The following is an 11,200-nucleotide window of genomic DNA, read 5'->3' as shown; positions in this document are numbered from 1 at the left end:
GCGGGAGAGAGAGAGAGGACCCTCTACTGGCTCCATTATCCAGAGAGAGAGAGTGGACCACATCTACTGGTCCCATTATCCCAGAGAGAGAGAGAGGAGGACCACATCTACTGGTCCCATTATCCAGAGAGATGAGAGGTACCACATCTACTGGTTCCCATTAATCCAGAGAGGAGCTAGAGGACCCACATCTTAGACTGGTCACCATTTATCCAGAGAGAGATGAGAGAGGACACATCTACTTGGTCCCATTCAACCAGGAGAGAGAGAGAGGGACCACATCTACTGTCCCATATTATCTCGAGAGAAGATGAGAAGGAACCACTCTACTGTACTTCTCCCATTATCCAAGAGAGAGAGAGACCACATTACTGGTCCCAATATCCAGAGAGAGAGGACACATCTACTGGTTCCCATTTATCCAGAAGAGAAGTAGAGCGGACCACAATTCTACGGTGTCCCATTAACTCCAGAAGAGAGAGAGGACCACACACTACTGGTCCCATTATCCAGCAGAGAGGATCCCAATCTACTGGTCCCCTATTATCCGGAGAGAGAGGCCCACTAGGGCAGTATCCAGAAGAGAGAGGGACCATTCTACTGGTCCCATTTATCCAGAGGTGAGGAGAGAGAGAGAGCCACATGCTACTGGTCCCATATTCCACGAGAGAGAGAGAGAGGGACCACATCTCACTTGGTCCCATTTATCCAGAGGGAGAGAGAGAGTGGACCACAGCTACTGGGTCCCATTTATCCAGGGAGGAGAGATGACCACATCTACTGGTCCCATTATCCACGAGAGAGAGAGAGAGCCACACTCTACTGTGCGTCCTTATTCCAGAGAGAGAGAGAGGGACCACAATCTACTGGTCCCATATATCCGGAGAGAGAAACATGTCCCCAGACGAAGAGGACCACATTCTTACTGGTCCCATTTTTTATCCAGGAGAAGAGAGGAGGACCACATCTACTGGTGTCCATTATCCAGAGAGAGAGAGAGAGGACACATCTACTGGTCCATTATCCAGAGAGAGAGAGATAGGACCACATCTACTGGTCCCATTATCCAAGAGAGACGAGAGAGAGAGGACACATTACTGGTTCCCATTATCCAGAGAGAGAGAGAGACGAGACCACATCTACGGGGTTCCCATTATCCAGAGGAGAGGAGAGAGAGACCACATCTACTGGTCCCATTATCCAGAGAGAGAGAGAGAGAGGACCACATTCTACTGCCCATTATCCAGAGAGAGAGAGGGACCACATCTACTGGTCCCATATCCAGAGAGAGAGAGACCACATCTACTGGTCCCATTATCCAGAGAGAGAGAGGACCACATCTACTGGTCCATTATCCGAGAGAGAGAGGACCACATTACTGGTCCCATTATCCAGAGAGAGAGAGGACCACATCTACTGGTCCCATATCCAGAGAGAGAGAGAGGACCACATCTACTGGTCCATATCCAGAGGAGAGAGAGGACCACATCTACTGGTCCCATTCTCAGAGGAAGAGAGCCCACATCTACGTGTCCCATTATCCAGAAGAGAGAAGGACCCACATCTACTGGTCCCATATCCAGAGAGAGAGGGACCCACATCTACTGGTCCCATTATCCAGAGAGAGAGAAGGACCACATCTACTGGTCCCATTATCCAATGAGAGAGAGAGAGGACCACATCTACTGTTCCATTATCCAGAGAGAGGAGAGAGAGACCACATCTACTGTCCCATATATCCAGAGAGAGAGAGAAGAGGATCACACATCTACTGGTCCCATTATCCAGAGAGAGAGAGAGAGACCACATCTATGGTCCCATTATCCAAGAGAGAGAGAGGACCACATCTACTGGTCCCATTATCCAGAGAGAGAGAGAGAGGACCACATCTACTGGTCCATTACTCCAGAGAGAGAGAGAGAGGACCACATCTACTGGTCCCATTATCCAGAGAGAGAGAGAGAGGACAATCTACTGTCCATTACCAGGAGAGAGAGAGAGAGCAATAAAGCTGAGCACACAGCCCCCGCCACCCAGCTCGTTCACAACAGCCCCCGCCACCCAGCTCTGTTCACAACAGCCCCGTCACCCAGCCTGTTCACACACCCCGTCACCCAGTCTGTTCACAACAGCCCCCCGTCACCCAGCTCGTTCACAACAGCCCCCGCCACCCAGGCTCTGTCACAACAGCCCCCGCCACCCAGCTCTGTTCACAACAGCCCCCGGTCACCCAGCTCTGTTCACAACACCGCCCGTCACCCAGCTCTGTTCACAACAGCCCCCGGCACTTCAAGTTTTCCATTTTCCCCTCAGTATGACTTCCTCACAAACTGTGGTTGCTGCTTAGCAGAAGAGTGACTATGAAAGCCTCCATTACGTTTATAATAAATAAAGTCTTTATAGAAATTGACCTTGGGCTTTGTGCTTTCTCACACTGCCAGAGGTGTGCAGTTATTCAACAGTCTGCTGTGTGTTATTGCTTACGTAATAKGCCTTTATTCCAGTTAATGAAAGATGGTCCTAAAACTGAGGGTAGAGCCATTCACTACAAATCATCTACAATGAATTGTAAATGACTGTTAGTCTGTCATTTATACAGAAAATAACACTCAGGAAGTAGCGTTCAACTGGGATTGGATTTATAAACTGAGGGAGCAAGGCACAACTACTCAAACATGAGGTTAATTTCTCTCATATAGTTAGGTCATGTGATGTAGGCCGTCATTGTAAATAAGAATTTGTTCTTAACTGACTTGCCTAGTTAAATTAAAGGTTAAATAAAAAGAAAATGCAAAAATGACATGCCCGATGTCTAAGTGGTGAGCTTTGTCGTTGTCTAGGAAACAGATGTGGATTGTTCTGGGTGAAAGAACCCACTGCAATCTAATCTCAGGATGCATTCACACACACACATTAATAATCATTGTGACACAAAAGCCCTTGAGTAGTTTAAAGGCCCAGTTCAGTCAAATTTGATCTTTCATGTGTTTTATATATATTTACACACTATGAGGTTGGAATAATACTGTGAAATTGTGAAAATTATGATAATGCCCTTTTAGTGTTTTYGCTGTTGGAAAGACGGCCTGAAATTTCAGCCTGTTTTGGTGGGATTTAGTTTTGGCCTTCCTGGTAACATCACCAGGCTGTAAATGTGTTTGGTAGACCAATAAGAAAGATTGTGCCAAACCTCTCTGCCAATAACAGCTAGTTTTCCTCTCTCCACTCAGACCACTCCCACRAGAGAGTCCTAGCTACATTTTTGCTTGAGATATTGCTCTTCACTATTAAGCTATTTCGGTTTATTTTTGACAATTTTAATTGAAAACAATCACAGTAATGTGATTTGATAGAACTAAAAACAGCTGCATTGGACCTTTAAGTGTAAGTGGGCTTCCTATAGCGGACCCAGAGATGAATTGGCCAAATAAAAGAAAATATCCTTTTATGAGTAAATGTCACTATGATATATGCCACATCATCGCTGGGAGGTAATGTAGTCAAACTGAAGCATGCATTTGTGAATGTGTGTGTGTGTGTTGATGAGTCTGCTCTGTGTGGATGGTCTGGCGATGGTGTTGTGGTCGGGCTGGTTGGTTGTTTTCATGTGTGGTCTGTGTTGCTGTTGTGGTATGGTGTTGTTCTGTTGGTGGTTTTGTGTTGGTTTGGTTGTGTGAGTTAGACTGCTGTGTGTGTATAGTGAGAGTTGTTAAGTCCGATGGCTGTGTACGTACCTAGGACGCTGTGTTCAGTGCGTAATCTAACTCAACTCGGAACGAGCGTTGTTCTCTTTATTTACTTCTTCAAACCGAGCACACGCCGATGACGCAGCCGGGTTAAAGCAGTGCGTATTGTCAATGCGTTGGGGCACCAGCGGACCCGAGACTAAGTAGCATATGCGCTCATATAGGCCATTAGAGCGGGAGCGTAAGTGCTCTCCCCCCTGCCTCCTCGCTCGCTTCGGAGAGGCCTCCTGCTGTGGATACATTATTTGCGGAGTATAACTAGAGCTGGAGTGCTGTAAAAAATAAAGTAACAAGAGTGGTCCCGTGGGTTTTGGATGTACACATCGCTTATACGAATGCGTACACCTCATGCCTGGAGCCTTTCATTTCACCAAAGGTCAACAGGGGCCAAAGGCCTCCAAATCAAGGCCAGATCAGTAGAATTTTGAAAATTATTTTTAAATATAATTGTAGCCTTTCATTGGCAACCAGAAACCAATCGCCTTAGTGGTGAATTATTAGGATGAGTGAATACTCACATATCTAGTGGAGAATCTGCCTTGGGTTGGTAACGGGAGTCTCTACCACCAATGGAAACGTTAGTATAAGAAGTTATCCACTTTTACTGCCTCGTCTCCCAATTAGATTGGAAGCCGGAGTGAGAACTAACGTCTACCATCTATTTCTAAGACCTACTCCTATTAACTCGAAATTATGCAAAAAAGCTCACAGATAATAGCTTCCGCAGGCGCCTAACGATAGGAACTTGGGCAAATGGCTCCACTGTCCCTCTTAAGCCCGGGGTCCCACGTATCGGGTCAGAAGTCATGAAGCACTTGAATCTGACACTTGAACTGGTATCCCTAGATCGGTCAGGAAGAATAGCAGCTAAACCCTGGTCCCAGGTATTCGATCAAGTCCTTCCTATCCCACTCCGGTCCCAGATCGATCAAGTCCTACCGCTGGTCCCATATCCGATCAGTCTCCTAAACCTGGTCCAGATCCGCGATCAGATCACCGTCATAACCCTGTCTCCCAGAATCTGCGCTCTTAGGAAGATCTCAACCTGGGTTCCACTCATGGTTAACCTACGAATTTCCAGTGGGTCGTCTATCCCCTGGGTCCCAGATCTTGTCTTACGACACCGGCCTGGGTCCCAAGTATCTGTCGTCTACACAAACCTGGTCCCGATGAGACATTTGTCTCCACGCCCCATGAGAAAGACAACAAAGCTCAGTCTCTCAAGCTACCTTCTACCGACTGGTCCCAGAATACTGGATCCACAGTATCCTCCCTTGTGCTGCGCTACCCAAGATCTTGTCTTCCTCAACCCTGGGGGTCCCGATCTGTCTCCTAACCTGGTCCGCAGAATCTGGTCTATACCTCTGGTCACGCCAGTAAGCTGCTAGAGTGCCCTTCTCTAACATGGCTCGAATCTGTCTGTTAACCCTGGTCCGCAGATCTGTCTCTACCCTGGTCCCAGATCTGTCTCTACCCTGGTCCCAGATCTGTCTCTACCCTGGTCCCAGATCTGTCTCTACCCTGGTTCCAGATCTGTCTCTACCCTGGTCCCAGATCTGTCTGTACTTTAGCCTACTCCATTGTCATTGTAAAGCACTGGCATGACAATTCCATAAAGAGCTGGCTAGAAACAATAAATATCTGATTGAAATGGCTCATGTCCATTCATTGTATACCGTAGTATGAGTGGTCAAAGCGATGAGTCATCATCAAGCAGCTGGTGTTGACACTGGTGTCCGTTGAACCAAGCTCATGGTCAGGGTTGGGGAGTAACTGATAAACTGCAACTTTAATCCGTTACGTTACCAGAAAGAAAAAAATAACTAATCAGATTACATATAATTTTGAAAAACTAGATGATTACTTCTTGGATTACTTTTCCATTAAGGATGTTGACGAGAAAAAAAATACATTGACACCTTTCTATTTTCTCAAAGACATTCAATTCAGCACTGGAAAAAGGTGCAAGTTGAAGTTTGTTCTACCTGAGCGAGACTGACCAGAATTCAGAGACTACATTGATGTCAGAGACTACTATGATGTCAGAGACCACTATGATGTCAGAGGGTACTATGATGTCAGAGACCACTATGATGTCAGAGACCACTATGATGTCAGAGACCAGTATGTTGACACACCAAATACGTTTGATGGATCATTTTGTCTTCTTCTAGTACCTCATAAGAGGAAACTAATCCAAAAGTAACAGAAAGTAAATCAGATTATGTTACCAAATTTGGGTAATCCAAAAATTACGTTAATGATAAAAAATTTGGACAGATAACTAGTAACGGATTACATTTAGAAAGTAACATCCTGAACCCTACTCAGTAACTTATACTGGAATATGGCAACGAGCTGCCCACTTAATCATTAACTCACCAACCACCTCATGCGCACAAAACGTTGAAAAGACGTTAAAAAGACATTCAAATACATTGGAAAGACGTTAAAAAAGACGTTAGAATACATAGAAAAGACATTGAAATTCATTCAAATTTGTTGAAAAGACGTGAAACGACATGAAGACATTGAAAGACATTGTTCAGACGACGTTAAAAATATATGCTAAAAATAGGTCTTCTTCTTTGAGCACGTCTTGCTCAGTGCGTTCATTAGCACCTCAACCAGACCACTAATTAACTACAACAATTATTTCTGGTTGCAGCAAAACTATTCAAAACAGATAAAAACCATACTAGAAAACTTCACCACAACTGTGAATAAAAAGGTACATTGGTCAACCAGCAAGAGTCGAAACTCACTATCAATGGGTATGATCACTGAATAATAACACTTCTGTTCGTCAACAGAGGCATCAAGAAAGTCCTGTATCACATCTTAGAAAAGCCATATCACGTCCTTAACTACAGTAGCCTTTACTGTCAAGATGGTGTGTCAATACCAGGCCATTGGAAACCAATCAATCAATGGAAACAAACAGCATTACATCATCTCATTCTCACATACCTCAATACAACTCCTTCAAACAATTCTTCCTTGATCCTCTCTCCATGTTSACAGAAATTCTCAATGTAACTATCGCCCACGCTCTCTGTGTCCACCTCTCTCGCTCTCTCTGTAATGGACTTTGCTTGTTGTTGTCTAGCAGTGTGCGAGCCTATCCTCTCCAGTCCTACAGAGCCAGTAGTCAGTGGAGAAGTGGAGGACTCTAGGATCACAGCAGCTGACTCATGGCCCCGCACAACCCTTCAAGGCACCAGAGAAAATAAACCCCATGAGTGGGGAGAGAGGCGGATACACACACACAGAAAGAGAGAGACACACACACACACACACACACACACAGAAAGAGACACACACAAACTCCTGTGTTTTTATACAGGCAGGAAATGGAAGAGAGTTATTTATTTTCTACAAGGGCCCTAGGAGACATGGTCTGCGTCCCAAATGGCACCATATTCCCTACATAGTGCACTACTTTTGACCACGGTCCATAGGGCTCTGGTCCAAAGTAGTGCACTATATAGGAATGGGGTGTCATTTGGGCCAAACATGATCTGTCTGGTCCTTGTTCTTGTTACAGATGAACCAATTCTCTAGAAACAAGCAACGTAATAATGGGAGCATTATAATTCAAAGCCTGCCTCTCTGAAACAAGGTCACAAGAGATTTGACATTTAAGTTTCTTAGCCAAAGGCTAACTTGCTGCACACAGACGAGGGTGGTGGGGTGTGTACGTGACTGTGTGCGCGTGTGTGTATTCTACTGACCTTTCCAGAGCTGGAACTTGATAATGATGGGCAGAGAGAGATGAGAAGAGAGAGAGAGAGAACGGAGAGAGAGAGCGGCCAGAGAGAGAAGCGGCAGAGAGGAGACGGAGAGAGAGAGAGGCGAGAGAGAGAACGGCAGAGAGAGAGACGGCCAGAGAGAGAGACGGCCAGAGAGAGACGGCCAGAGCGGAGAGAGCGGCCAGAGAGCGAGACGGCCAGAGAGCGAGACGGCCAGAGAGAGAGACGGCCAGAGAGAGAGACGGCACAGAGAGAGAGACGGCCAGAGAGAGAGACGGCCAGAGAGAGACGGCCAGAGAGCGAGACGGCCGAAGAGAGAGAGACGGCCAGAGAGAGAGACGGCCAGAGAGAGAGAGACGGCCAGAGAAGGAGACGGCAGAGAGGAGCGGCAGAGGAGAGACGGCCAGAGAGAGAGACGGCCAGAGAGCGAGACGGCCAAAGAGAGAGCGGCCAGAGAGAGACGGGCCGAGAGCGAGACGGCAGAGAGAGGACGGCCGGAGAGAGAACGGCAGCAGAGCGAGACGGCCAGAGAGAGAGACGGCCAGAGAGCGAGACGGCAGAGAAGAGAGACGCGCCAGAGGGAGACGGCCAGAGAGAGAGACGGCAGAGAGAGAGACGGCCAGAGGGAGAGCGCAGAGAGAGACGGCAGAACGGACGCAGAGAGACGACAGAGAGCGAGACGCAGAGAGAGAGACGGCCAGAGAGCGAAACGGCAGAGAGAGAGAACGGCAGAAGAGCGAAACGGCAGAGAGAGAGATTAGAAGAGAGAGCACCAACTCACCTGTGTGGATGTGTTTAGTCAGTTGTGAGGTTGTCGGCCCTATTCTATCATGTTCTTATTCGGTCGAATAGAAATTCTTAGAAACTACAGCCATATACACTTTTCAAAGAAACTATATAAAACCTCAATCCAATGAAAGACACCAGTCAGTCTCAGTTTCTTCCGTCTTATAACTCATCTATCTTGTCTTAAGACTCAAGGGGGTGTACTTACAAACCTGCCTTCTGCAAGCACCTGCATTTTGGATCCCCCTAATATCTGATACCTCAGCAACTCTCTGTAGTACACACACACTCTCCCTCTCTCTCCCTCTGTGGTACACAGTCCTCTATCATAGTTGAATAAGGCCTATGACTATCTGACTCCTAAGCATACAGCAGAAACAAGCAGTGGTTGCTCATTGGATCCAAAAACAGGAACCAAACCAAACAATGGGCAGTAATCAAACCTCTCGACGCCTCCAGCTCAGAGCAGACTACCGTCAAAACAGTCTGGCGTAAGGACCACGTTTCACTTACTAATTACCTTGAGTCTACAGTTTAGACAGCTTTCATACAACAACAAAACAACTAAGTCAGTAAGCCAGAACTTGGCTGGACAAGAAGCCATCAGCCTTCAAAAGGCCCTCATTGTTCCAATGTAACCTTCACTTCCCAGCTTCCTTCCTTTCTGATGAGGAGGGAGTCTAACCATAGAAATAGTATGACTAGCCCAAAGCCCATGGTTCTTACTCACAGTCAGTCATATTCATGAATTGGCTACAACAAATGTGTCATTATTCATTTTCTGGGATACACAATGAATGTAGTGAGTGTGTTCACACAGAACATCCTTTGATAGTCTTTAAAAAAAAGCTTTGCACTGATTTGTGAAGAAGAGGTCAAGTCTATTTATCACATCTCTAATGTGTTATGCAAACAACAAAAAGAAGACTAAAAAGCAACAGAAAAAAAAGCGATTTTCTACAAGATAAATACATGTATTATTATGGTCAACAATGTCTAAATGTACAGAAACTGTGAGCACTGCAAGTGTGGACATCCACAAACAGACATCCACAAACACATCCACAAACCAGTTAGCTACAGTATTCAATCAAAATGCAATAAAGCCAGCAGGAAAACAGCTCCAGAGTTGTAATCTACCTACTTTGGCTGGAGACGATCCAGAGCTGCAAATAGAGCTGCCAGTCAGAGCTCTAAATGTAGTACTCTGGGATCTCTCTGCTCCCTGAATACGGTGTCCTCTCTTTCGCCCTCTATCAGTCTCTCATTGGTCTGACTGCACTGCAACTCACAGCAGGTGAACTACAAGTTGAGTTCCTGTGAACCCTTCCATCAGTACCCCCTCCCCCTGCTCCCCGTCTCTCACTCACTCCCTCCCTGCCTCCCCCGAAGATTCTTCCAACTCCCTCCACGCCCTTTGCTCCCCCCTCCCCGCGGAGATCGGCTAACTCCTCTCGCCCCCCCACCCACACTCCCTCTCCGAACATTACCAAATCCATCCCGCCCCAGCTACCCCCTCCCCTGCTTTACACTTGCCGAAGATCAGCCCAAACTCTATTCCGCCCATGCTCCCCCTCTCTCAGTCCCGCCCTCCTCCCCCAGGCACTATCTATGACAAATCCAGGCCTGTCTTTTTCACAAGTCGCAAGTTTAACTCCGGCATTACAGATCACATTAAATACACATTCACCCACCTTCTCCCTCTCTTCAACAATTTCCTATCACAAAAATCAAAAGTCAACGTGTGCTTCTTCAAGGTACCTAAACTATTCCGAGCATGCAGTCAGATAAAGAATGCATGTGGTTGGTCTGTGCATTCCCCAATAGGAGGAGTTAGTTTGCTGTTGTGCTGTGTTAGGGCAGCAGTGGGAAAAAAAAGTACCCAATTGTCACACTTGAGTAAAAGTAAAGATAACTTAAAAGAAAATGACTCAAGTAAAGTGAAAGTTACCCAGTAAAATACAACTTGAGTAAAAGTCTAAAAGTATTTGGTTTTAAATATACTTAAGTATCAAAAGTAAAAGTACAAGTAAAAATAATTTCAAATTCTTTAAATTAAGCAAAGCAGACGGCGACATTTTCTAGTTTATTTTAATTTACAGATAGCCAGGGGCACATCATTTACAAACGAAGCATGCATTTATTGAGTCCGCCAGATCAGAGGCAGTAATCATGACGAGGGATGTTCTTTTGAGAAGTGAGTGAATTGGACCATCTTCCTGTCCTGATAAGGATTCAAAATGTAACTAGTACTTTTGGATGTAAGGGAAAATGTATGGAGTAAAAAGTACATAATTTTCTTCAGGAATGTAGTGAAGTAAAAGTAGTAAAAAATATAAATAGTAAAGTACAGATACCCCCCAAAAAAGACTTAAGTAGTACTTTCAAGTATTTTTACTTAAGTATTTTACACCATTGGTGTTAGGTGGCTGTTGAAAGCAGCAACACAAACAGTGGTGGTTCCTCCAGCCTGCCTTGTGTGCGCCTCCTCCAAAGATAAAATTTGTCTGCTAAGTATTGTTTGGTCCAACTAGGAATCTAATTCAGATTTAATTCACCTCAAGGCCATTCATTCAATGTTAATAAGGAGCAGAGTTTTTCCTGGTCAGGTTACTCGACATTCATTCATTCAGCAGTGAGCGTCTGTACAATGAAAACAGCCATGCTGGATCACTGGGTTGTGTTCATTAGGTAACAAATGAAAGAAAACAGACCGAAACAAGGAGGGACTACCTGGACATGTCCAATAAGAAACACTCCTTTTTGCTTTACGTTTCAAAACGTTTTTAAAACGTTTTCCATTGTGTGCCCTAATGAACACGACTCAGGTCTTTAACATAGGAGAGGTAGACTACCTTGTGTACTGCGGTCCCCAGGTCTTTACAGTAGGAGAGGTAGACTACCTTGTGTACTGCG

General features: G+C 45.6%; 1 protein-coding gene across 1 annotated transcript in view; it reads right to left on the bottom strand.

The window, feature by feature from the left end:
• Positions 1–9,783, bottom strand: part of LOC111968393 (connector enhancer of kinase suppressor of ras 1) — a 62,179-nt gene extending 52,396 nt beyond the window's left edge. The window contains 1 exon segment of the mRNA XM_070445068.1: positions 9,655–9,783. Coding sequence (XP_070301169.1) covers positions 9,655–9,783 — 129 coding nt within the window.
• Between the last annotated feature and the right edge of the window lie 1,417 nt (positions 9,784–11,200).

Source organism: Salvelinus sp. IW2-2015, linkage group LG9 (genome assembly GCF_002910315.2).
Source record: "Salvelinus sp. IW2-2015 linkage group LG9, ASM291031v2, whole genome shotgun sequence".
NCBI classification, from domain to species: domain Eukaryota; kingdom Metazoa; phylum Chordata; class Actinopteri; order Salmoniformes; family Salmonidae; genus Salvelinus; species Salvelinus sp. IW2-2015.
Note: the sequence above shows the minus strand (reverse complement) of the source record. Positions and strands in the feature narration are given on the sequence as shown.